Raw genomic sequence first — 27,981 nt, forward strand, 5'->3', positions numbered from 1 at the left:
CCAAGCTGAGCTTTAAAGGATGAATAGAAATTAACCAGGCAAAAGGAGGAGGAAAGGGTAACACTGGAGACTGGGATGGCAGGGAGATCTGTGTACAGGTCCTGAGGCAGGAACACAAACTCCTCACTCATCACTAAAGCTGGCTCTTGTTAGCTCCTAAGGACTAGGGGAACTAAGACCAGTCCCTGGCCTACAGACCCTCAAGAAACATTTATTGAAAGAAGGGATGGCCCTCCACAAGGTGGCCCCAAAAAACCTTTATTTTTCAACCTCCTGTACAACCTCTAGTCACATCTTGATTTATTTTTTATTCCTGCCACACAAATTCATGGTCTTGTATCCTAACATTCACACCTATAGCTACTCTGTGTGTTTAGGATACTTTATTTACCCACCTTTTCCTCCCTTAATCGGACTTCCATCCTTTCTTGATGGTCCCCCAAAGGCAGGAAGTGTTTGTTTCACTTTGTGTATTACCTGTTTTATATCATTTGTTCTATAACTACAGTTCATTATGTTTCCATCTCCTTTAGTCCCTTCCTCTCTGCACCACCGCCCCCAGCTCTAAGGGCCAAAGACTGCATCTTGATCATCTTCAAATCTCCAGGGCCTAGCATGAAGTCTGGTGCAGAACTGACACTCCTTTGTGTGGCAAATCCAACTGAAAAACTGGACCCAACTGCCAGCTATAAATGTAATTTCCAAAGATAAGCTCCAACGGTCAGCAGCGATGATTCACCTGGAATGTGTCCTGGCTCCCCCGTGACTACCTCCAGGTAAAGTCAGATGTAGACGCACATGCCTCAGTCTGTCACATTGTACCCGAGCGAGGCTATTCAACCAGAGCCTTCAGCCTCCCAAACCCAGACTTTCTTCAAAAATACTCTTGGCCTCTTCAGCTCCCTTACACAGCCCTAAAAGTCAATGATCCTAACTCTCTTACAACCTTCATTCTAGGAAATGTAAGAGAAATGTAATAATACAAAGTCTTGGAGATTTCTGTGAGGCCTAGTGGAAGACCAATCTAGGGTCCAGTCCAGCTGGGAAAGTCTTTCTCTAGGAAAATACCTCATTGTACCAGGCTGTTCACCTCTCCCTCGACTGTGTTTACCTCTCCTATTTGCAGACTTATCAACAGTGGCTACTGATTGTCAGAGTCCAGAAAGGGAGCTTGACTAAGTAAATGTCCCCAGCAGCTTCAAACAATACGGAACCCTTGTCAGGTGTTTAATAATCAGAAAACCATGCCTTCATGGTTATTACTGGGATTTGTTGCTTTTAAGAAGTGCTAAGTGTGCGATGCAAACAAGGTGAGAATTGTAACAAATGGCTCATTACAAAGTTTCTCACCTTCAGGATCTTTTGTTTTTTGTTTTTTTTTTAACATCTTTATTTGAGTAGAACTGTTTTACAATAGTGTGTTAGTTTCTCCTTTACAACAAAGTGAATCAGTTATCCATATACATATCAGTTATACATATACATACAGGATCTTTTGAATGCTGGTATAAAATATATTCAGCTTCTATACCCTTCTCTCTCCCAACTTAATAATTGGTGACATGAGCCTCAAACAATCTGTGACTCTACCGGGGTAGGCACTAGGGTAGCAGGATGGTAAGGCTGGAAGGGCCTTTAAAAATCATCTACTCAAACCTAAGTCTTTCATTTTTCTGAAAGAAAAATGGGCTTGGAGAAGAATTGAGTTGTCTAACCATAAGAAAGCTGGTCCAGGAGGGGCTCAAACCCAAGTTCTGAGACTACCAGACTTGTTGCATTTTTATGACCCTAGGCAGCCTCAGACAAGTTGAGACTCGGAAGGGCTCAGTTATTCCATGGAAGGGTTCAGCCTGGTACCCCAGCTCAGGGCCAGTGAGTTTCCCACAAGACATGAACATTCACCTTAATCTTGGTCTAAGAACTGGGTTTCTGCAAACTAGTCCTTTTCAACTTCAAAGTGGTGAGAAATCCCCAAGCACTGAGAGCTCGTGAGACCATAAAGCCTGGCCTGAACCAACATGCACAGATCCTATCCTTTCACTTGAGAAAAAAAATCATTGGTGCTTCTCATGTTCCACTAGACTATGAGAACCTGGAACAAAACCCAGCCAATTCAGTGCAGCACAAAACAAGTATGGTAACTGTTGTGCCCCCTGGGAGCTGGCAGGTCAGGTATATAAATCCAACTTGTTGCAGGATAAAGCAGGAAGCAGAGGGGCAGGGCAGCAACTGGTATGGAACAACCAAGAGAGACAGATCACATTTGAATGAAGTGACTACCAACAAGATTAACAGTAATGATTAACATTCCTCTAGATATTCTCCCCTGTATCCCAAAGAGTTTTCCTCCTCACTAGCTTATCAAATATTACCAAAGGGAGTGTCAAGGAAGAAAGATTAGATGATTTTTTTTTTTTTTTTTTTTTTTGCAGTACACGGGCCTCTCACTGTCATGGCCTCTCCCGTTGCGGAGCACAGGCTCCGGACGCCGCGCAGGCTCAGCGGCCATGGCTCACAGGCCTAGTCGCTCTGGGCATGTGGGATCCTCCCGGACCAGGGCACAAACCCGTGTCCCCTGCGTCGGCAGGCGGACTCTGAACCACTGCGCCACCAGGGGAGCCTAAGCCTGTCTCTTAATCTTTATTTTTTTTAAGAAAGTAAACAAATAACTTTCTCCCCCAGTTCCTATCAGTAATTTTAATAACTGAAATATAGTTGACATACATTATGTTAATTTCAGGTGTATTGCACAGTGATTTGATGTTTGCATACATTATAAAATGATCACCACAAAAAGTCTAGTAACCACCTGTCCCCATACAAAGTTATTACAATATTATTGACCTTATTCCTTATGCTGTATATTATATCCCTGTGGCTTATTTATAACTGGAGATTTGTACCTCTTAATCCCCTTTACCTATTTCACTCCCTTGTCTCTTAATCTTTAAAAAGAGGATATCATCCACCTTACAGCATTACCAAGAGGATTAAGAGAAATAACATAATATTACCTGAAAATACCTCCCACAGTGCCTGGCACTTAGTTGGCAACTGAATTGTGAGTAGCTTTTCTTCTTTCTTTCATGTATATCTAGAGGACTGGCTGGGGAAAACGCTGAGCTATTAAATACATTAGCCTCTAAAATCTGATGGGAATGTTTTCAAAACAAATTCAGCAAATGTCTTCTATGTGTCCATGTGCAAGACAGAGACTAGGCCACGAACTTATGGGGCCCTTGGCGAGTGCTCATGGGTATGAGGGGCAAGGATATGTAAAAAAAATAACACACGTCTGAGAGGGACAAACCAGGTACTGGGGGCAGGGCAAGCTTGGTAGAGTAATAAGACACTTAGTAGAGAAACAAACAAGACAGATGGTTCTTGCCGCTTTTGGCTTTCGGGCACTCAGGTTCTCACTTCCAACCATAAGTTTACTTAGCTGTGAATGAGTAGGCATTTTCTTATCTAGGGGAAGGCCTACAAAGAATCTCTTTATCAGAGAACTGGTTAACCAATCCATACATTCTCAGATGGCAGTTCTCAACCCATTGTCAATGGCAGGGAAAAACTACTTTGAGTCCTTATTATATGCCAGGCAGTGTCCTAAGCACTAGGCAAGCATGAACTAATTGAATATAAAGATTCCATGAAATAAGGACTAGTATCAAAGGGCTATCATTGTTCCATTTTAATGAAAAGGAAACTGAACTGCTCAACTAACAAGTGTTAGAGCTGGGATTAGACCACAGGTCTGTCTTTAACTACATTTTAGACTTTCTTTACTGGAAAAATAAATTACAAGTAGAGAGATCTGACAAAATAGAATCCCAGGATGGATGCTCAAGGTGTACTTTAATAGAACCAAGCAATGGTTTCGTGTTTTAGCTACTGTTCGATGTGAATTAATAGGTAAGAGTCCAATTCTTGCTACTGTATAAAGAAAGGTCAAGAGTGTGAAAGAATATAAACTTGTAAGAGACTGCTACAGCTCCATGCCCTCTCACTGAAATGCCGAAGTGATACCTGGGGGTGGGCTCCACCCCTCCCTAGTATGCCTGAGCCGGAGCCCCCAACCCCAGGTTGCACTGATCACAGGCCAGCCCTGGGCTGGAAATCAGCATAGCCTCCAGAAGAGGCAGACAACCCACCAGGACTATGGAAAGCCTAATATTGCCTCTTGAACATGATGGGTTTCTATTCAGCTTTAAAACCTTGTGGTCTTCTTGGACCCTACCTTGCTCCCTCCATCCCATATCCAGAGCCATTCAAGTCACCCAACCCTGCCCATGACATGAGGCATTTTCCTCTGGTCAGTGCCTCCTTCTCCATTCCTATCACTAACAACCTCAGCTCAGTGTCCATTGTATGTACCCACCTCCAGACTGGTGCTCTTCCTCACCCTTGTGAGGAAGAGCCAGACTGGTAGTATAAACACAAAATGCCCACATCATGACTCTCCCTGCCTCTAAACCTATGGTCTCTGCTGCAGATCAGAAAAGTCTACAAGCCTGGCACTAAGCTCTCTGCAGTCTGACTTCACCTACCCTCTCAGCCTTATCTTTCACTTCCCACACCTCCCAGTCTTTGCCTCCACCACACATATTAATTCACATCCCCCTGTGAAGATCTTGAAACTCACCTGCCTTTGCAATCCTACTCCCACAGTTTTCTTCCTTACCCCTTACACCCTCCTGCCCTTTTTTTTAACCTACTTGAGACCTCTCAAATCTTACCTCCCTCAAGCATTCCCTGACCAAATCTGGTAGCCACCCTGGACACCTTGCTGTTCTTCAAACATGCCAAGCACATTCCTGGCTCAGGGTCTTTGCTCATTCTCTTTTATTCCTTGTCCAGAATGTTCTACCCCCAGATATGCAAATGGCTCACTCCCTTGCTTCATTTCTCTGCTCAGATGTCATCAACCAGAGAGGTTCCCCTGACCTCCCTGCACCTATGCCCTTATCATACTTCATCTCTCTCCAGAGCATTTATCCCTGACATATGATATTCATGTATTTACTTATTGTCTGTCTCTCGCCACCAGAACATACACTCCACGAGGGAAGGGATTTGATCTGTTCTGCTCCCTGTTGTATCTCCCAGGGCCTAGAAGTGCTTGGCACACAGTAGGAACTCAATATATATTTGTGGGATAAATGTATGAATAAAGTTCTCCCTCATCTTTGAAATTCCCTAATGTTATCACCTATATGCCTTATAATAGCTTGCCTTGATTTGTTCATTTTTTCCTCAATTACTCTAAATAGTGAATTTCTCAAAGGCACAAACCACATGTTATTCATTTCCACAAATATTGTGTACCACACCCTGTATGCCTCAAGGACCCTGGAATATTGGAAAGAGCACTGGACAAGTCCTAGGTTAGTCCTGGCTCTACCACTAGTTGAGTAATCCTAGACAAATCCATTTTCCTCCCTAGTCCTCAGTTTCTTAACATGTAAAATGAGGAGAGTTACATTATCTCTAGCATCTGTTAAAATTTATAACAGGTAACACTTGGCCCAGCCCAGTGCCTTAGGCATCACCGGTACTCAGCAAATATTTGATTTCTTTGTTGTTGATTCTCCTGTTACACAGGAATCTGAGTTGTCTCGGAACACAGCTCTGACTGTGTTCAAGAACAAGTAAAAGTTTAAGTCGCGCTTCCTTCTCTGACTCCATGGGCAACTTCATTCTGGTGTTTGTGATGCAGAGAGGATGATGCACCACATTTGAAGCTAGAAAAGATGAACTCTGACCACTGCTATTTTTTTGGCTATGGAACCTCGAACAAGTAATTTCTGAACCTTAGTCTCTTAATCCATAAAAAAGCCATATTGGCCTTTTCTGTCTTCAAAGGCACCAACCACATGCCTTTTTGCTTCAGGGCTTTTTTATGTTCCCTCTGCCTGAAAAGTTCTTCACCCTTTCTTAGCTGGACTAGCTTCTACTTATCCTCAGGGCTCAGCATAAACTTGCTTTATAAAGGAATGTGTTCCCTATCCACTTCCCTTGTCCCTGGTGCAATCTTACTGCACATATCTCAACTGCTTGTCTCAGTTATTATGGCATTTATCTCAATTGTCACCTCAATTATTTACTGTACATTGCTAGGGCTGTAAGCACCACAAAGGCCAAGAATTGTGTCGTTTTGCTCATCATTATACTCCTCAGCGCTTGGCTTAGTGTGTGGCCCAGAAGTATCCAACAAATATTATTATGGAAGAATGTACAAACGAATGCATCTAGAGGCACTAATGCCTCTAGACAGCTTTTTGGTTCACTCAGAGAAAGATCTAATAAACACTATTGCACTCTAAGATCTTTCGCAAGTTTCTAAGAATCAAGGTTCAAGACAGGGAACCTATGTTACTCAAAGGTTAGAAAAAATCATTAGAAATCATTTGAGACAAAGAATTCTGAAAACTGAAAAAAAAAAAAAAGTAAAATAGGAAGGGACGGAGAATGTCTACCCCTAGCCCTTTTTCTCCAAAAGCCTATTATTAAGAATGAGGAGAAAATCCCATGCTCCCATGGTGAGGAAGTGACCCACTGGTGGCCTGGTCCTTTTATTCAGGATGGAGGAAGTGACTGTCCACAGGCTGAAAGCCAGGAAGCGGGGGCAGATATCCAGGACAGCCTCCCTCCTCCACTATTCCCTCCTGCCAGCTCTAGAAAGTTTCTGGACGCTGACCCTGGTCAACCTAGAGGCCGGCCACCCACACAGGTGGGTGTTTCCCACAACTTTCTGGGAAGCAGAAAGTTCCTGGTACTGGGGGACAGGCAAGGAGGGCAGGAAGCTGCAGGATGGTGTGAGATGATTGGGAGGGGACCGCAGGCCCAGCCAACCTAACCCTGAAGCTACTCTTCACCCTTAGACACTCTTCCTTCCAGGAGGTGTTTGGCCACATTCCTTTCTGGTCTCAGAGGGGCCATGGGAGGGCCCAGAGCCCCAGGGGGCCTACCTGCCTCAGGAAGAAGCTCCAATCTCTCCCTACCCCCTGTCGTGTCCTAAACTCCAAGGGAGCCCACAATGCCCTACTTCCTGAAAAGAACCCCAAGACCCAGGAGACCGCAGGCACCAAGATACCCTCCAGAAGCCTTAGATCCCGTGGGAAAGTCATACTGTCCTCAATTTTCCACAGAAAATCCATAACACGGGGTAACTCTCCATACCCTCAGAACCTACCCAAACTCTGAGGATGCCGTACTCCCCATATTCCCCCAAACTGTGACTCCAAAGGAAACCGGTCCCCTCAGCTTCCTCAGGAGGAGTTTTAATTTGAGGACCTGCAGTCTCCAGGTCCACAAAAAGGTGCCCCCCAGCATCCCTTCCTCCCAAGGACCTCAACTCGCGGGAAGCCGCCCACCCCGCCTGCCCCCGCTCCCCGCGAGCCCTCTACCCCCGCTCCCTACAACCTCGGAGTCTTCGGGGAGCCCTGTGCTCACTCCCCAAATTCTCCCTCTAAGGAGCCGGTACCCATGGGGGTCCACTCAGTCCGAAACCCCCGAGAGGCCGCCAGCTCCCCTCAGGCGCCCCGGGGCCGGGACAGGACGGCGCAACCTTTCCTTACCCGCCTGCTCGGCCATGGTCCCAGAGGCGCGGAAATGGGGAAGAGGATGCCGCTATAGCAGCGACTCCGCTCAGCTCCTGCCGCCGCCTCAGGCGCGCGAGGACCTCTGCCCGGGGCGCGAGCGAGATGCGCTGCCTACGGCGCCCGGGGAGGACCAAACCGCACCTGGCACGGGGGCCCGCCCGCCGACGCCCCGCCCAACCGACGCCAGGCCCCGCCCCAGGGCCTGGCCCCGCCCCCAGGGCCTGGCCCCCGCCCCCGGGACCTGGCCCCACCCCCTGGTTCGGTTTCTGCAGCGGCCCTGGTGCCCCCTAGCCTCTGCGCCCTCTGTGGGTGCCCGAACTGGTGAGGGTGATTCTGCGCAGGCTGGAGATCTCAACACAGAGGACCCTCTGCCCATTTTATCGATGGGGTCAGCTAAGGACCAGAGGGGACAAGTTCGAACCTCGAACCTCAAAATGGCTCAGCTCATTAGGAGCTGAGCTGGGATGGGAACACAGGCTCTTAATCCCCAGTCGAAAGCTCTTTCCAGTAGAGTGTCTGGAATCAAGAATATGAATATGGAGAAACCAGGTTTACCCACAAATAGCTTTGGGTGGGGGGGGTTGAGGGTGGGCTTTTCTTAGAAGCTTCCAGCTCAGAGAAGCCACTTGTCTGTGCCACTATAAGCAAGCTGACACTCAGTGGCAGATCCTTAGCAGGCCAAGTAGGTATATAAATGAACCCCGAACACCATATCTTCCAATTTTTCAAAATAAGCCAAAAATCCAGGTATTTAGGTGAAATTTCCCTCTTTTAAAAATGTTGGTGGGCTTCCCTGTGGCGCAGTGGTTGAGAATCCGCCTGCCAATGCAGGGGACACGGTTTCGTGCCCCAGTCCGGGAAGATCTCACATGCCGCAGAGCGGCTTGGCCTGTGAGCCATGGCCGCTGAGCCTGCGCATCCGGAGCCTGTGCTCCGCAACGGGAAAGGCCACAACAGTGAGAGGCCCGCGTACAGAAAAAAAAAAAAAAAAAAAAAAAAAAAACAAAAAGTTGGTAACATTAAAATTCTAAAAATGCCATGTAGGTCAAAGGAAATGTACCAGTGGTCTGGATTTGCCCTTCGGACTCTTCTTTGTAGAGAAGAGCCCTGGACCAGTATTTAGGACAGCAGACTGGCTTCTCACAGCCGCTAGGTGGCTGAGGGGCCTTGAGAGAACCACTTCCCCTCACTTGGTTTGGGAGGGGATTGGGGTCCTCTGTGTGACTAAGGTTTGGCCACAATCAGCTGGTCCCTGAGGTCCCTCCCATCTGATTCTCTTGTGCTGGGTCTTTGGCAACTGTTATTTCCTTAGATCAGATTTAGGTCATGAGAAAAGTGTACAAATGACCAGGAAGGGACAAGGATGGGGCCCAAGGAAATGGATCACGACACTCCCACCAAGGACAAAGTTCAACCTAGCACTCAAGTACACAAAGGTGAGCACAATCCTCTTCCTTCCTGCTCTGTGTACTCCAAACCAGATGCAGGTCAGATTTTTCTCCTCTGGGTGTAGCAGGTGGCCCCTGAAGTCCTGAGTGTGAAGAAAGTGCTGAGGGGCAGTGTGGGCAATGTGCTTGACTTCTGTTTATTCCTGGAAACCCTCTTCAGCAGTCGGCTTTAGTTTCTGAGGAACTCTGCTCTGATTATAGTAAAGACAAAACTTATTGAATTAAAGTGATGGTGATCCAGGGGACTCTCCTGACAAGCCACCTCATGGCTAGCAAAAAGGGGGTGAGGCTTTTATTTACCCTGCACATGGAAAGAGGTTACACTGTATTTTCCCAGACACCCAGGAACTGGCAGCCTTGGAACCAAGGCCCCTGGGAGTCTTCCCTCTCCCTCTGCCCCACAGCAAGGCACCCAGGTCTGTCTGTTCTCCCTCCTCACTCTCTCTCATTACACTTCTTTCCCACCTCCAGCCTCATGGTCTTCACCAGCAGGGAGCGGGAGGATAAACAACTCCCCCCAAGTTGCTCCCAGGGAAGTTCAGGTAACTCTGAGAAATGAAAGTTGAAATGTAAAGGAAGAGAACAGCAGTCTATAGAAATGATAAAACCCAGAGATACCTTTTCAACATGGACACAGAGAACATTCCAAAATCACTTGTGAACTCAAGGGGAGTTCTGGAGGGCAGAAAAGGCCTGTGCAGGGAGAAATCCTCCTGGGTTTCTAGTACCAGGTCACCTGTCCACAGTTTGATTACCTGGCCATGGCTTGGTCAGTCCTTGAGGTCAGATCCTGCTGACTGACTCACAATCAACTCTCTGGGCCTATAGAAATGAGGACCTGGTTCCTAACAAACACATTAAGGTCTGGCTCTGCCATCCTGAGGGAACTGGTCTACTGGTCCACAGCCAGACACTCCCAATGTCACTTCCATGTGCCTCAGACCAAGCCAGTCTTGGACCTCTAATTTCTCCTCTCCCTGAATCGTCGTACCTAAAACAGACTGATTAATCTTCCAAAATTATGTTTCTGTCACCTCTGTGCTCAAAAACCTACAATAGCTCCCTACTGCCTACAAAACAGCCAAACCTGGTCCTCAAGAACTAACCACATCTCACTCTACAGCCTTCTCTCCCTACTCCCTTCACTCCAGGACTCTTTTTCTTGAATACCTTCTGCCCTTGTAACATTCTGCCATTCCTACAACCACCAGCTGTCCCCCACAACCCCACTGCTCCCCATGTTCTCTGTAATTTTGTTGTCCCATTCTGCCAGAAGTGCAGTCTTGTTTCTAAACTCTTAACACATTGTTATTTCCAATTATATCATTTTGCAACCCCTGTGAACTAATCTAAATCTGCACAGTCCAATATGGTAGCCACTAGCCATATGTGGCTATTTAAATTAAAATGAGATAAAACAAAAAATTCAGTTCTTCAGTACACTAGCCACATTTCAGGTGCCTGATAGCCACATATGGCTAGTGGTTACTGTATTGCACAGTGCAGACAGAGAACATCTCCACGACTACAGAAAATTCTACTGGACAGTGCTGTTCTAGACAATGATCAGTAAGGGCTGCTAACATCACAAAGAGGGACTACCAGACATTATGTGTCTCCTGATATGATGCAACAAGAAGTATACACTACCACTCATTACATAGTCTTACCAAAAAAAAAAAAAAAAAAAAAAAAATCAAGCCTGAATCTGGCCAAGCCTCTAGATTTAACAACCAATTTGCAGGAAATACAAGAATGAGAAGAGTTTGTTAATACCATAGTGATGCAAATAAAAAAAGTGAAGTTGTAGGAAACTGAACAGGACAAACTAACTGCAAGGGAAAGAAAAGAGACGGAAGAGGATCCTATAGATGTAAGAGAGACTTAAGAGACATCCAATAGCAACATATGGATCTAATCCGGATCTCACTCAAACTGTACAAGAGTTATGAGACAACTAGGAAAATTTGAACAATGATTGGATACATGATATTAAGGAATTACCATCAATTTTTAAAGGTAAATAAAAGAGTATCTTGGTTATATTTTTAAAAATCCTTGAGATGCAAAATGAAATACTTAATAGGTGAGCTATGACTAGAATTTGCTTCAAAACAGTGCAGGTACGGGAGAGGAACAGTGTCAGGGTGCGGATGAATCAAGACTGGACCTGAGTTGATGGCTATCAGGGTTGAACGACTGGTACATGGAGGCCTTATTGTCCTATTCTACTTCTGTGTCTAGTTTCCTTTTCTTACTGGGCTTATGAATTCCTGGAGTTCCCTTACCTTTGCATTTCCTACTATGTCTTGGCATGATTCAATTTGATAACTGTTAGGTCAAAGTTTAAGAGGGAGAAAAGAGCTCCTTTCAGAGGGATGACCTGTAGCTCTGATGTGCTGGGGAGCCCGAGGCTGGGCCAGGTTTGTAATATCACCATCTTCCATCTCACATTCTGCTGAGAACCTCACGGAACCTTACGGAGCAGCACGCACCCTGTTCCAGGTAGAGGGCTTGGCCAGCTTGCCTTGTCAAAGAACATGGGGAGTGATGCTGACACGGAACAACCTGATTGTCCTCAAGGCTCTTTCTGGCCACAAGCTAAGCTCCAGGGTGGCAGCTCACAACCTTCAGAATTCCATACACTTATGAGGACTGGGTCTGCCTGTCAGACAGGTCATACCTTGGGTGGGGCTGTGTATGAAGCCAGGCCTCCAGCCTATGCTCCTCATTTCTAATTATCCATGGGTGTTTGAAGACTTTCATCCTCAATCTTCCCAGAGGCCAGACCAGTCCTCAACCCATCCCCCCCGACCCCCGACTCCCCTGACACAGGAAGTCCACAGCTCACAGTTATGTAAAACCATTTGTTTAATTCTAAATCAAATCGCTTTTACAACAGTGAAAATTAGTGACTGGTCAAGGTGTACATGGTATCATTTTCTGACTGTGGTTGGGACCTAGTCCTAATCCACAAAGGTGGCGGGAGGGGTTGGGGGCCAAGAACATAGAAAACACACACAAAGAAAGGAAAAATACCTCGGTAGAGGGGTGAGGTGGTGAGCCTGCGGGGGCATTGGGAAGGGGCCTCCCTGTCGGGGCTGGGCCAGCAGTCCCAAGTCGGCTCTCCTGCCTCAGCTCCTGGCAGAGAATGAGTGGGGACCTGCAAGATTCAAAATCAAAGGGCACATGGCCAACCTGGCTTTGCTAACAGGTTCCTGGGATGCCTTTGCTGGTAGAGCTCTCCTGGGCTCACTCCTCTTCGTTAAAGGGTCAAAATTATTTGTCTTCCTACCTACAACCCTTCTTTTTTTAACCTTTCTTCTGGAAACCCATTTCTGTTTGGTCCATCTGACTGAAGTCCTCTCTCCCATCGCTAGGTGGGGCCATTGCACTGAGAAACCAGGGCCCGTCAGACCTGGGATTTCCAGGTGATAAAATGAGCACTCTTGAGTGGGTGCCCAAAGAATCTTTAAAATCCATCAGGCACACCGTAAAGCGGGTGGCTTATTCCTACCAAATGGATTCGGTAAATGAACCACCTATTCAATACTTGTATTTTGTCTGTTTAAACACTGAACTCTGGCACTGAAAGGTACGAGGGGAAGCAGGGGGTGCAGTGGAGAGAGGAGAAGGGCTTCCCTCATCTTCCTCAAGGTCTTGGTTTCCACATGTTATGCAGAGCCATATCTGGAACAAACACTAGGTGGGGCTTTCAACCACTTGTTGGCTATTGCTGGGGGTAAACTCAGGAGCAGTGTGGACTGGTGAAGTGACAGGAAGGCCCTCAGAATAAGTCCATCTCCCCCTACCCTAAGGGTCTCCTGGAAGAGCCTGGATTTCTAGGAAGATGCCAGACTGGCAGAGCGAGGACCATTCCACCAGTTGAACTGTTCTCCTGCTGCCAACACACTCCCTCAGTCAAATTCGGAAGAAGCAGCTTGTAAGGTTGAAAAACAAATCAAGGGCTTGGGAAGAATGACTTCCCTGCAAGTTTCCAGGGGAAGACTTCCACAGGCAGACCACATCCTATCTTTGTGCTGAGGCTCCCTGGGCTCTGCGCCCGGCTTTACAAACCACCAGGGGTTGCCTGCTCTGGAGTAGTGTGCTTCCCTGTTTTTAGCACACACACAAGAGGTCTTCAAATCATACCAAAATCAGAGTCACATGCTGGGTCTCCCCTTTCCCTGCCTCTTCTTTAAGGACGATTTGGCTTCTGAGGAGGGTGGTCTTCAACATGCAGCTGGGATGACTCAACAAGGCTCCCAGTTTCCTTTGTGGGGTCTGGGAAAGGATGCACTAGGGACAAGACTGCTTGTTCAGTCGTTCCTGAATCTGAGCTCCGAATCCCACCTGAGTCCCAACTGCAGGTCTTTCCTAACACGCAGTCCGTCCTGGCTTCAACAGTAATCTAGGCTGGGTGCCCTCTGGCAGGGAGGCAGCTGTGCATAGTTTTGGGGGAAAACTGATGGGAAACCACATGTCTCTGGGGATAATCTATGCCAGGAAACCAGGAGGTCATTCAAGCCACTGTGGAGTCAAAGACACTGAGCACAGCCCAGAGGGAATAGATCTTTGGGTCCCTGGTGAACTCATGAATCGACTCCAGCTCCAGCTGCTGCAATTATGATCTTAATAGGACAGCAATTTCTTGCATCTCTGATGAAGAGGAAATAGGACAGAATAGCACTGCGATCTGGAAGGGGAACTTCTCTGTATGAGGAGTCCCACTGACTTCAGAGGCCACTTACCAAGGGGTATTTAAAGAGATGAAAAAAAATTTCCGTATTTGGTTCGTCCCTTTGTTTTTGTAATATTAAATTCAGGTGAAATTGTACTGACAATTCCTCTTCTCCTGCCTCTTCCCTGTGCAGAGTCAGGACCTGCTGAGCTGGCTGGAACAGGATTTCACGGTGTAACCCATGAGAGATGACTCAATGCCAAGGCCTGAGGTGTTTACAGCAGTGGCCACACTCCAGGGTCCTCAACAACTGGTCTTGAGTCCCAAAGCTATGATGGAGAAGCAAAACTCCTTGATGTGTCACCGACCCCACTGATTCCAGAGGTCAGGATTAGCCAGGAAGCCAAACATCAAGAGTGGGGGTGGCATGTCACCGGTCCAGAAGCCCTGCCTGCATGGCTGTAGGCCGGGAGCCCAGCATTAGGCAATCAATAGCCAGAACATGATCACCAGGGCCACAAACAGGAACAGGCGTGACAGGAACTGCTCATCCACGTACTGGGGCGTTCCGGGGACAGCTGGAGGGACAGGAGGGAGGAGGGAGGCTGTGAGAATGCTGCAGCTGCACACACTGCCCACTGGAGTCAGAAGTCGAGAGCATCAACCTTCATCTCTTTACAACAGAATCCTGCACACTAAAAATATTTCCAAACCCCAAATAATATTAGGCAAAACAAAATTCAAATTATAAAAACATGTGGAATCATATAACAATGAGGACAAAGTCTCCAATTCGTCCTAAGAGGGTTTTGTCTCCTGGTGCAAATAAACCAAGAAAGTCTTGGAGGGAAAAATAAAAGCTACTATTTGTTAAGCATCTTGTGTGTGCTGTTGTGTATACAACACATTATCACCTGTTGGGCATTATTATCCCATTCTGTGTAAGAAACTGAAGCACAGGTATGAGGTGACCTGCCCAAGATCTCAAGGTTCATGAGCTGGCGGAGAGCCCACAGCTGTGCTCTGAGCCTCTCCACACACTGCCTCTCGAGTCATGGAGTCTAGATTCTGGCACTGATGAGTCAGGAGGGGTCTCAGGGAGCCCCGCGTGAGGTGCCTTCCTTTTCCAGAGATGAGAACTAGAGCCCAGACAGGCAAAACGACCTGTCCCCCTCAATCCGTAGCAAACGAGGGGCAGAAGTGGGCTGAGAATCTGGGTCTCCACTTCTCTATGCTTTAAGAAAAGCTACTCCGTAGAGCTCTTTGCCCTGACTGTGGGGCAAGGAGAGTTAAGAGAAACGACATCCCAGATGGGCAAACTTTACCAAACACACAAAACAAGGGAAAACTGTTTGTGACTGTGGCAAGCGGATAAAGAGAGTTCACAGCCTGGCTATTAACTCTCTTTACCTGTGGAACCCAGGTGGGCCCTGGACCAGGATGGATAGAAATAAACTAGCAGGCAGGTGTGTGCTCCTTCCATGGGGCCCTGTCCCTCCTTCAGAGCAGAGCACGCCTGGCCCTTTGGGGTCTCCTTCCTCTGATAAAACAGCATGTGCACAGAGGAGAAACTTTTGAGGTAGATGAGTTAAGGAAGGGCAGTCCCAAGATCCTTTGGTGCTATATTACGCCCCAGTTAGGCACGCTGATGGAATCAAGCAGGCCGGCAGTCAACAAAGACTTACCGATTATCTGCTATGTGCTGAGCACCCGGGCGGGCAGGGGACAAATGGATGGGTCGGGAGAGGTTACTGCCCCTAAAGCCTAAGCTCCTGGCCAGGAGCCACGCACTGGTCCCTTCTGTACCTCACACTGTGCCCAGCACACAAGGCCCCATTGAGTGCAAGCAGAGCTCAACCGCCCTCAGCAGCTCTGCAGCTCCATGGTCAGGATCTGGGCCTGGGCGTCAGATTGCGATAGAGCCCAGGGCACCTACCTCGCTGCCCTGCCTTACACCAACTGCAGCCAGCACTCCCAAGCTGGCTGGAGGGAGAAAGGTAGAAGCAGGTGGCAGACCTAGGCATGGTTCCCAAAGGGCTAGGGCTTAGGACCAGCCCTACATGTGTCCTGAAGGAAGCTGGCCAGAGATGCCAGAGAATAGGGAGGCCCAGACTCCTTGCAGTCGCCTGGCCCCTCCCCACCCCCAATGGTCAAAGTCAGGGGTATATGCCCAGAACTAGGCTTTTTACTCAGTTGGGTAGAGTATATACTTTTTCAATTTATGGGCATGAGTTATATCTTAGAAAACATTACTGAGCATTTTCTGAATTGTAAAATGGAGTTAATTGCACATCTGTCCCACAGGCTCATAGTGGGGATCTCAGGTTTATAATGGAAAGCACTCTGAACGTGCCTGTGCCTAATATTTTGTAAGTATGCAATATCATTACCATGACTACCAGTAATCAGAAAAGAGTTTAGCCCATTTTGAAAAGGCTGATTATCCTACATATTGCTGAATTCCTAGGACTCTTCAAGCAAAATCACCAAGAGAATAGGGTCTTACCCGGAGGAGGCCGCCCATCGTTTATGTTAAATGCTGTGGCAAATATGCCAAAGGGAAATGCCCCAATTCCAAAAGACATCTGGAAGCCACCATCTCCAAATCCAAACCCTTGAAATCCCTGTGTAGAAGAAATGCAATTCAGAACAGGCGGGTTTCTCCTCACCCCTCACACATCACCTTACGTGTGGCACCCGCCTTTCTTCCCCACCCTCTTTTCCTCCCATCTAGATCTCAAGGCAGAGGAACCCTGGTAGCTGGCTCCTCTGCCCTCCTGGACATCCAGGGGTCCCAGCTAAGGAGCTAAGAATGCCAGAAAAGACTGGCTCTGACCCAAAGTAAAACTCTCTGCAGACGCAAGTAAGCCCTCTCAGAGCTCCAGGTTCCTTCCCAGCGTCCCACACTAGCCACTAAACTTTCTACATGCTTTATAACAGCCAAAGTGTCAACAACTCCTATACCCAATTACAAGGGAACATAGAACAGGCTACACATTATCTATAAGAGCAAAAACAGTGGAACTCTAATTGGCCAACAATGGAGGTCATGATCAAAATTTCGATACATTACACTGACTATGCAGCAACACAGAAAAACTCTTATGACCAAGCTTTCAGACAAAATTGTTTGAACACCATGGTCACAAGTATGTGACAATATGTATGTAGGTGGAAAAGATATGGGTAAGTATTTTCCCTCAGATTTTTCTTTTAATATTGTTACAGAGAATTTTTAAAATTCAAAACACTTTTTTTCCTGATTACAAAAGTAATATATGCTTGCTATGAGAAATTAACACATTACAGGAATAAATAACACAGAAAATCAGAGGTCTCCTTGTTCACCTTCCACTTCATAGCCCCTCCCTCCAATGACCACTGTCAGCAGTTTAGTATCATCCTCAGCTTTTTTTCCCTATAATGAAAGTTCGTTCAGATTTTTCTATAAGATGGTGGAAATGAACTTTTTGGCCAACCCAGTACGTTCTACACTGCATCATCTTTCACATGAAAAGATTTGGAAGGAATCATAATATTGTAAATAGGTTAACTCCTATTTTATAAGTGCCAACTCTGTGCTGGGCACTGTGCTAAGCACTAGTACACTCAAATTGCATTTAATTCTTACATTAGGATCACCCACATTTACAGATGACTAAACCAAGGCTCAGAGAGGTGAAATAATTTGACCAAGGTCACACAGCTGGTAAGGGGTAGAGTTTAGATCTGGAACTAGATCAGTATGGTCCGAAAACCCATGCTCTTAATTACTGTGCACATCTTAAAAAAATTCCTCTTCTCCTCTGCATTCCTGGGTAGATCTTTAGAACAAATGATTAAAAAATAATTAAAGAAAAGAAAAATTATTGGGCTAACTGCTCTCCACAAAGAGCTGATAGGCCTTCATTTGTGAGTCTTTTCCAAGTCATGCAAGTGGCTGCTCCCTATCTCTACTGAGCATAGCCTGGCACCCAGCTCCAAACTTCTTGCTGGGCAGCACTACCTATAAAGCCTAACAGCAGATTTATTAAGAGGGCAGACCTACAGGGAAGGAAAACTGGTTTCCATCTCCTCAGTGCAGAAAAGCCTCCAACTAAGAGCCAGCATGGTTGAGTCTGAGGGCTCCTGGGATCAAGGCTGCCTTACCCAGGAAGGTGCAACTGTTTTATCAGGAACCACCACTTCATTCAGTGCAAATCCGGGGACTGGCCCTCCGGCCTCCCTTCCAGCACCTGTATAATCTCACAAGTCCTCACATTTGGTAGGTTTATGTTCCTGGGGCAGAGTAGGCAAAAAACATCACCGGTGGCTGTGGGTTGTTGTAAACGCCAGAGATGTGCACTGGCGTGAACATCTGATGTGCAGCCTTCACAGTCAGGGCCTCTGGCTTCCTGGGGCCTCGGATTCCTGGGTTAGGAGCTAATGCTCCACTGGGAACCAGAGTCTGGGAAGTACACAGTCTTATCCACTGGACCACTAGGGAAGTCCTCAATAAAGTATTTTTTAATTAAAGTATGCACTTCTTTTTAGACATAATGCTATTTATTGCTAATTTAATAGACTACAGTGTAAACATAACTTTTATATGCACTCGGAAACCAAAAAAATTGTGTGACTTGCTTTACTGTGATATTTGCTTTATTGTAGTGGTCTGGAACTAAACCTGAAACATCTCCAAGGTCTGCCTGTGAACTCCATATGGGCAGGTATCTTTACTATGTTCACTGATACATTACCAGTGCCTAGAATGAGGCCCAGCACACAGAGGGCACTAAATATAGAAAGAATAAAATTTTAAAAGAGAGTTACAAAACAGGAGCCAAATATTGTAAAAATAAAAATATATGTATATGCACACATCTATCTATAAAACACACACACACAAATAGATCTATAAAATTTGTTTGTGTGTATAGATAATCATAGAAAAATAGAAAAGAAAATAGACCAATGTGTTTCCATTGGTTATCTTTGGATGGTGTGATTGTAAGTTATTTTCTCCCCTCTTTTCCTTTCTGTATTTTGCAAATTTTCCTTTACTTTTATAATCAAGGAGAAAAAAATGTAGGGCCAAGAGGGAAACTTCTAAAGCCATGGGTTCATTTCTAGAAGCCTTCTCCTAGAATTTTCCTCACCCCTCTGTTCTCCGGTTCTGGCCTCTGTCCTTGAGGACGAGGAGGGGTCTTCTCTCTGAAACAGAAACGGTGTAAAGTAAGTCTATTACGAAATGCTCTGACCTGTTCCCTGAGTGGGGGAGCTCTTCACCAAAAGGGTCAGCGCCATGGCCCCGTTTCGTGCCCGGCACATGAACTTAGGCCAAATTAAACCAAATACTAACTCAGTTCTACATGCAGTTGCTTTTCCCTAGTGTGTAGAAAACTAGGGAGAAAATCCGTTTGTTACAAGATGCTCATCAGACTGCATTCAGCTTATTCCCCTCACAGAGAGCCATACCCAGATTGGTTACAACTGTCAGCCAGGCACCTTCCTGGACCTGGGTCACGGATGTCAAAAACCCCAAATCCAAATTGAAACAGAAGATGGCCTGTCAGCAGAGAGGGCTGAGATTCAGGGTCTCTCTGCTCTGCCCCATTACCTTCAGCTTTACCTCCCACTACTCTTGAGCAAGTACTTTAACTGTTCCTTTTCTCTAGGACCTGTGGGTCCTAGCCCCTTCCATAACTCATCCCACAAATACTGGACTGAGGGCTTGTTATCTATCAGGCACTAGGCAGGATGCTACCAAGACTGAAGATAGATCCTACTCTTGAGATGCTTGTGGTTTAAAGGGGGCTACAACCAATCACACTACAGTGTGGAAGGGACTTCTTTAAAAGAGGTGCCAACTAAATGGAGTGGGGGCATGGGTGAAAGCAACTAATGTGGGGAAGAAAGGCCACTTTAAGGAGGAGGTAACTTTAGGGGTGCTCATAAAAGATGGCAGAAGTTAAAGGAGGAGAAGCGGGTTGAGCAGGACTGGAGAGGGCAGAAGAGGCAAATGGACAACACATACAAAGGGTCATGAAGGTGAAAGCATAAGTAAGTCCCTTTAAGAGAAGACGAATATGTCTGGGTACAGGGTATGCTGGAGTGGGGTGGAAGAAGGTAAGAGACACTGTCGGGAGTTTGGGAAAAGTGTGCGTGGGTATGTATGTGCATACTCGAGCACCACACCATGAAGGCTCTCAACAGAATGCCAGACCTACCCACGGATCCATTTCCAGAAATCCCGAACTCCACAAAGCCTCCCAAACCCCCATTTCCTCCCCCCAGACTTTAGACATCACTGCTACAGCACCCCCCTCCCACCCCCCACCCTGCAGACTCTCCTGCTGGACACCCTGCTTCCCAGGCTCCTTCACAGCACTCTGCATACTTGCAATGGTGGTGTCTTGTGCGCTGCCTAGCATAGTGCCTGCCCATTGGCAGATGCTCACAGCACATCTGTATCACAGCCCCGCAAATGGCAACCTGGTTCCCCTCCCCTCCTGGCTGACTCCCATCTGGATGCCAAGTGCCTTGAAACGGAGGGTCTGTAAGCACTAACTAAAGGGTGGGGTTGAGGAGGTGCTGAATAGAAGTGAATTTGTGTCCAAGGGTAGGAGTGTGTGTGAGAGGGGCCCCATGGCCTCACCTGGGGTCCTGCTGCCCAGTGCTGCCCCTGCCGTAGAGGGGGATCACCTTGTCACGGCTGATGCCAGCTTTGCAAACTGGACACACCTGTCTGTTAGGTCTCGTCTCCAACCACTGCAAGCAGGAGAGAAAACCACGTGAATGGCACAAGCCCATCAGGGTGGTCAGTCAGAGCCAGTAGGAGAACTACAGGGACCAGCGCCCTCAAACTGCAAACACCAGCACCAGCAGGGAACACCTCAAGGAACCCAACTCTCTGATTCTTGCTCCTGGCACTCAATAAATATTTACCAGTGGTGAAATAAAAATTGCCTTTAGATGCCATCATAATTAAACAGGCTTCTTAATGCTTCGTTCTCTCAGGGGCTTGCCAGCAATACAGCAGGAAGGAACTGCAGGGCTGGAGCTGTGTCAAGAGGTCTGACAGATCCAGTCACAGGTCAGGCTGCAGGTAGAACAAACTTTAAATCTCCATCTTCCCTGACAGATCAATTGTATGACCCTGGCAGTCAGATTTTTCTTTCTGTGTTTCTCATTTTTACAGCATTTCCTCAACAACTACGTGTCTTAAACATCAGCCATCTGGAAATAAGCTGACCATTTTCTGGTGATTTACTATGTGCTAAAGGATAGATTTTTCTTATTATCTAAATTTGCTTAGTGTTTTTTATGTACTTTCAATGATTTCTGCATTCAACTATTTCTTTCAAAATTAAAAACAACAGTCCTGTTTTGGGTTTTTCAGGCCCTTTCACTGGTTGTATTAAAATCATTTTGTTTAACTTTCTTAAAAACAAAATTAAAATGATAAAAACATACTACCTTAGTGTACCTGTAGACATTAAATAAATATTTTATACACACACACACACACACACTCAACATTTATCTTAGAGCATAAATTATATCTTTAGACCCAGTGATATGTAGTTTATCATATAAATGTGAATCTAGGACTTCAGGGCCAAGGAGAAGGCAGCATTTAATGATTTTTATATCCTATTTCCTTTATCTTACTGTCAAAAGCTCAAAAACTTAAGTATTATGTGCTCTTTACAGATTTAGAACAGACATGTTCTAGAGGTTCCACTGGGGTCAGAATGCACCGCCCTGAAATGCAGTGGAAACCCCTCTCACTTTCTCTGCTTCTTTCTCCCATCAAGATTCTGAGGCTCTGACAGCCTGGAACTTTTGTCTTCCCCTCCACATTTCCAAGCCACCTACAAGTGTGGGGCTCCACTGACGTCATGGAGACAGCTGGCAGCGATTATTAACAGCCAACTGTCAGTGCCAGACTCAGCTCTGTCCCACCAAGCAAGCGCCTAGGTCTTGGAGAAAACTTACTATTTCTCATAATAATCAGAAGCTGGAAAAACAGACTTTTTCCCTCTCATAAAAGCTCTCTGTTGAGACCAAAAAAGTTTCCCCCTTCCTAACATTTTCAAGACCTTTAAGGGTAGGGGGGATTGTTGATATGATGGGAGGTGCTTTTTATAGAGGCACAATCTCAACAATAAAAACCTAACATACGATCACATCCAACCCAATTTACAAATGAGGAAGTGAGACCCAGAGAGGTGTAGCTTGCCAAGGCCACAAAGGCCATCGACAGCAGAGTCAGGAGCATCCCTCCTGGGTACAACACTGACCTCTTGTTTCATCAACTGCCTATCAGTGGGCAGGTGTATAAAGAGGGTTGGGGGGAAAGCAAGTAAATGAGTCCACAAGCAGGGAAGATTGCAGCTTCTGACAGTAGTCCCCTGAGACTAGGGGTGTCTTGTGCAACCACAGCTGATGGAAGACAAAGTAAAATGAAATGCATCTTACCTGATGTAAACACGGCCAACTGCCAGAGTCCCCAAGGCAACCAGTCATCAAGGAGAAAGAGAAAGGGGGAAAGGAAGAAAAATTATTTCATTAACAGAAACACTGGATAAGGTAGGAGGAGAAAAATGGGAAAACAGGATTGCACTGTGGAGCACTGCAACCCCACTGAGGATCTGTGGGGATCACTGGTATCAGAAATTAGAAAAGACTGAACTAAAATCACAGGAAAAATGAAGCAATGGAGACAAGACACCAGTCTCCACCTCCGGGATCCCACTACTTGTGAAGACCCCCAGGTCCCAGACCATCCCAGACCCAGCTTCTCTACAACTTGACCTTTGAGGGGTTATGGCCTCTCCATAACCAATAATCCAATAAAAGTTAAGGATCTTCTGTGTAGAGAAATTCACAGGGGCATTCTCATGCACACATGCACTATTTCAGACTCAACTTCAGTGGGTTCATAGCCTCCTCAGGCTCACAGGGAAGATGTGGATCTAGATCCAGTTTTACAAAATCTTCAGGCTGTCCTCAGCCCTGAGAGCTCTGCTGGCAGGAAGCAGCTTAAAAGTTCAAGTCTACTGTAAAAACATCTTTAGGTAATGTAAAGATGGGGAAGCTGCTTGGCAGAAAGGGCTACCTCGCTCTTAGTGACTTACACTACAGAGATTGCTGCCCAATTTCTCACTTTACAAATGAGGAAACCAAACTCGGAAACATCAAACAACTTGCCTGCAGCACCAGGACTAAAACAGAAATCTTCTGGCTTCCATTTTACTGTCCCTCTATCACCCAGCACTGGGTGCAAAAAATGACATTTACAGAATTGAAGGAAAAGTTACTCTAACTCCAGATTTAAATTTTTTCTTTCTCTCTACATTCATTCATTCAACTAACAAATACCTACTGCACGCCTACCAAATGCCAGGACAGTGGAAATGTAGACATGGCTTCTGACGCTCACATAATGTATCTTCTCAACCTGAGTAAAATCTGGACTCAGAGGATAATTCCTTTCCCAATTACTGAACTGAACCACAGTTTAGCATCACAATCCAGACACACAATCTCCTTGGACATAACAGACACCTGACGCCAACATTAACCTTGCAACTCCATTCTAAACTGAGCAGAGGTCACTCCAAATCACGGCAGCTCTCCAGTGGCAACTTCCTCAAAGGTTATGGGGGAGAAGTGGGGGTGCTTTTCCTCCGGGAAAAGTTCCGGATTATAACAATGATGACAGTTACTCCCATTCATTAAACAACGACTGTGTGCTGTGCTGAGCTGTGGCTAAATAGCTTTTCATTTGTCAATGTCATGGAATGGTCATCACACTAACCTTTGAGCAAGTGCAATTATCTCTGTTTCACAGATAATGAAACTGGGGTACAGAGAGGAGAGTAGATTTGCTTAGCGACAAACCACTCAGATTGGAAGCATCTCTTTCATTTTAGAACCTGTGTTCTTTCCAATGGTACCCTGACTGAATTCTTCATTCTTTCAAATCATGGTTTTATGATACCTCAATCACAAAACTAGAGTATTTCCAATTTCTAGGAGAGGGCTGATGACAACAGTTTTTGTTTATTTTTACTTTTGGCTGCACCTCGCGGCACGTGGAACTTCTCAGACCAGGGATGAAACCCACACCCCCTACAATGGAAGCACAAAGTCTTAACCACTGGACCACCAGGGAAGTCCTGATGACAACAGTTTTTGCATAAAACTTGATAATTAGGGCAAGAGCCTCCAGAAAAAAAAAAATTCTGCCCCATTCTACTCATTCACCAATAAATTTATCTTTTTCACTGTTGCCAATTTAAACTCCCTGAGATATTATTTAAATGACCCTTTCTTCACACCGTTTCCCTGCTCAAAAACATTCAATAGCTCCATGTTCTACTCAGTTAAATCTGGGTTTGATAATCTGGCCCAATCCTCCTTTAACAATCTTGTTTCCTAATACTCCCCAGCCCATAATACCCATCCAGAGTGCTGTTAGAGGGATACATTAGCTTCAGGTCTCAGATGAACCCAGCAGCACATTTGCCTGTCCCTAGAAACTGCCTGCCTTGGGGTGGCACACACTCTTCACCTCACCTAGCTGGCATTCTCATCCCTCTAGTTACCCCAATTTGCCCTTCAAGGTCCAACTAAAAATCAAGAGAGAGAAAAAAAAAAAATCTCAACATTCACACAGGTTTTCAGCGTCAGAAGGGGCTTCTGTAACCATCAAGGCTGGAATGGACACTGACTCTGCCACTTCATTTTGATATATATAAAATATGGTAACAAGTATTAGGATCATAGCTCCTGTAACATTTACTATGTGCTAAGTGCTCTTCTAAGTCTTTTACATATCCTGAGTCATTTAATGCTCCCAAACAACCCTAAAAAATGAAGTACTGTGTGTGGAAGCACCTTGCCCAAGGTTATCCAGGAGGGAAGTGGCAGAGTCAGGATTCAGAGCAAGGCAGTCTGGAGCCACAGTCCTTGCTCAGAACCATCGTGCTGTAATTGCCTTTTGGCTCAGCACGGCAAGTGGCATGGAGTAGTGCTCACTAAATGGTGAGTATTGCCACTTTAGAGATGGGGATAGGGAGCCCAAGGTGGGGAGAGGATCTGCCCAAGTTCACTCAGCTTATCAGCAGCAGAGCTAGGATGAGAACCCAGGTCTCCTGCCTTTGTGCCTGAGTGTATCAGGACCCAAACTGGGTGGAAAACCTGCTCCATAGCTGTCCAGGGCCACAGGCTTTCTAAACATGGCATGTGTCCTCTGGGGCAGTGGAAGGGGTACTGACCAGAAGAGGTGGCCACACAGGCTGATGACGGCATCCTTGGCTGTGTCCAGGCAGATGTTGCACTCGAAGGTGCTGTCCTGCCCTCCGCTCTCACCAGCGCCATTGCTGCTGCCGCTGGGGCCCCCTGCACTAGAGTTCTCAGGAGATGCAGAGGCCGAGGGCCCTTTGCTTGCCATCCTTGGCTGTCAGCAAGCTCTGAGTGAAGATTCTCCCCAGGGAAATCCTGAAAGGCAGAGAGCCCATGACTGCCCATTTCTGCAGGCCACTCCCCCCAGTCTCCATGCCAATACCCCATATTCTCTCAGATCTGGAAGTTCAGACTATGACTGAACCCGAGTAAACTTCCCAGAGGCCGCAGAGGATGACAGTCGTGGGGCACTGCCCAGAGAGAAATGACTCAGAAACTTCCCATGAACACGGCCCAGAATGGACCACACAAATAATGAACTGCACAAATAGAGAGCAGCCTCCACGGAACAGTTCTCCACAGGAACTAGGACCCTGTTTCACTGTCTTTCCATTCTCCCAGGATAACCGCCCAGGTGATAAATAAATACATGCTCAATCAGAATGAAAGTTCACAGGCTGTCCTCTAACTTTGGACGGCCTCTATGTTGGCGTCCAAGTCTGCTCAGGTCAGAAAGTCGTGACCAGTGCACACCAGAATACAAAGAAAACCCTGTAACCGTGAAGGCTTCCCAGGAAGCTAGGAAGGACCAGAAAGGTCATCTGGTCCAACATCTTCCACACTACAATCTTTTGCATTTCCCCTTCTGCCAGGTTAGAATACTACATACCTGATTTTGTCTAAATCTATCAACATTTAAGAGGAGGCTTATATCACTGCTGAAAACAGAAAACTAGTAGTACCTACCATAAGTGAAAGATAAATACAAACATAATGAAGGAAGAGCTTTTATCCCTTAGGAAACTGCAGCCCGAGACCTCTCGGCTGACTAAGGAATGTGGAGCTGAGGCGAGGACTCGTGACAGTTTGTATTTAAACCACCATTGTACCACCACAGACCAAACTGGTCACCAAATACTGAGAGAAACAGACCACTGTTCACTACCGCCTCCAGGTCAAAGAACCCACCAGGAGATGAACAAGAACGAGCACGAGAACACCACCAAAGGATACTCAGAAATTCTGGGTGCAGAGTAAGAATCTGTCAAGAGCCTGATCTGGCCACCCTCACCACCTCAGAGATTCCAAATGGGAAATGCTAGGTGGCTACCAGTCAGAGAATCGGAGGCTTGGATGCTGGTCGCAGTTGAACCTCCAGCTTGCTAGATGGTCTTGGAAACCTCCCCTCTCCTCTCTGGCCACAGTTTTCTCATCTGTAAACTGAGGCACTGGACTCCATGGTCTCCAGGTGCCCCTTTCCAGCTCTGAGGCTGCACCAGGTCATCTCACCTGCTCTCTCCAAAGCAGGAAGCCCCGCCACAAGTCTGGGACTCACCAATGGAGCACCAGAAGACCACCCTGATTTCAGCTTCCCAAGTACCAGGAGATAAGGACCAAAAAGCCACAGTCCTCCTTTTAGACCCAGAAGCCTCTCTACACAACAGACTCAGAACTCTAGATTCATGAGCATCCCTCCCCACGACAGCAGCTCAGTGATGTGAGCAGGGAGAGGAGGCCAGCCCACCACCACTTTTTCACTCAGTTACATCATTTTACATAGTGTCCCAGAAGAGCAGCTGGCTGCCAGCAACACTGTGCCTTGTTGGCCTCAGTTCTAAGACCTTCCCCATGATCCAGTGCTTCGTCCTCTCCATATACATCTGCTCTCTTCTTCATAGGGTGGAGCCTGCTTGTGAGGGCCACGTTATGGCCTTTCTTTGTCATTCCAGCTCAAGCACCCGACATGTTTCTTTTTAAAAAAATAAATTTTTTTTAAAAATTAAGGACTATGTGTATAGATGTGGAAAGACAACCGTAAGTCTGGTTCACTGATGGATCTTAATGACAGTCCCCTGATATGATGATTTGGAAGCATACAGCACCAACAACAAAGCATCCTCACCCTAAAACATAGCTCTAATCAAGTCTCTAAAACAAATTACCCAGTTACAGAAAATATGGGCATAGATCCATGTGTTAAACAACTCTAGGAAGACGCAATCAGCAAATCCAGAATGTGGGACTTTCTACGGGACAAATAATCACAATTCTCCAAAAAATAAACAGTATGGGTGGGGTGTGGAGTTACAAATTGAGACTTGAGACATACCAGCCATTGGCAGTATGTGGATCTCACTGGAAAACAGATTCACACAATCCAACTGAAAAAGACATTTGTGAGATGAATGACAAAAATTGATTTAGCCTGGGTATTAGTTTATATTAAAGAATTACTGTTAGATTTATTGGGTATGACAGTGGCATATTTAAAATTTTTTCATCTGCTATATACGTATGCTTAAGTATTTATGAAGAAATGATAAGATGTTTGGGATCTGCTTTAAAATACCCCAGGGGGAAAAGTGAAAGTAGAGAGAAAAGAAACAAGAACAAGGAAGTTTATGTTTGTTGGAGCTGGATGATGAATGGAGGTTCATTGCATCAGTTTATTTTTGTGTGCTTGAAAATTTTCCATTATAAAAGATACTTTTTAAAAAGGTCAGGTTGCAGAAGAGTATGTGTATGAATTTATTTAGGTGAGAATAAAGTACACAAATGAGTATATATTTTGCAAAGAAAATGTCTACAAGGCACACACTAAACTATCAACAGTTATTTCTGGGATTAGGAGGGCTGGGGAACTTTGAATTTTATATTCTTATCCTGTTTCAGTGTTTTATGACAATCAGATATTACTTTTACAATAACATTTTTGAAAAAGTAAACTGTAAAATGTATGTACAACATTACATTTGTTACAACAATAATGAATATATATATTAGAAAATGTCTATTAAAGTGTGGAAGAACATACCAAACTATTAATAGTGATTATCTCTGTACTGGTGGGGGCTCA

General features: G+C 46.0%; 1 protein-coding gene across 5 annotated transcripts in view; it reads right to left on the minus strand.

Annotated features, from left to right (window-relative positions):
• The window catches only part of LOC131742379 (E3 ubiquitin-protein ligase RNF185), an 87,250-nt gene that overhangs the window by 47,213 nt on the left and 12,056 nt on the right, over nucleotides 1-27,981 (minus strand). For 2 of the 5 annotated variants that reach the window (XM_059040138.2, XM_059040139.2), the window contains exons 2-7: nucleotides 24,998-25,220; nucleotides 22,194-22,212; nucleotides 20,368-20,480; nucleotides 18,869-18,923; nucleotides 16,237-16,354; nucleotides 11,903-14,308 (exon numbers count right to left, since the gene is read on the minus strand). In XM_059040138.2, the coding sequence (XP_058896121.1) occupies nucleotides 14,211-14,308; nucleotides 16,237-16,354; nucleotides 18,869-18,923; nucleotides 20,368-20,480; nucleotides 22,194-22,212; nucleotides 24,998-25,173 (579 nt within the window). In that variant the 5' untranslated portion in view covers nucleotides 25,174-25,220 and the 3' untranslated portion in view covers nucleotides 11,903-14,210. Of the gene's footprint in view, nucleotides 1-7,577; nucleotides 7,770-11,902; nucleotides 14,309-16,236; nucleotides 16,355-18,868; nucleotides 18,924-20,367; nucleotides 20,481-22,193; nucleotides 22,213-24,997; nucleotides 25,221-27,981 lie in introns of those variants that run through there. The other 3 variants (XM_059040132.2, XM_059040133.2, XM_059040135.2) reach the window with 2 other exon arrangements.

The sequence above is a fragment of the Kogia breviceps genome, chromosome 15, assembly GCF_026419965.1.
Source record: "Kogia breviceps isolate mKogBre1 chromosome 15, mKogBre1 haplotype 1, whole genome shotgun sequence".
NCBI classification, from domain to species: Eukaryota; Metazoa; Chordata; class Mammalia; order Artiodactyla; family Physeteridae; genus Kogia; species Kogia breviceps.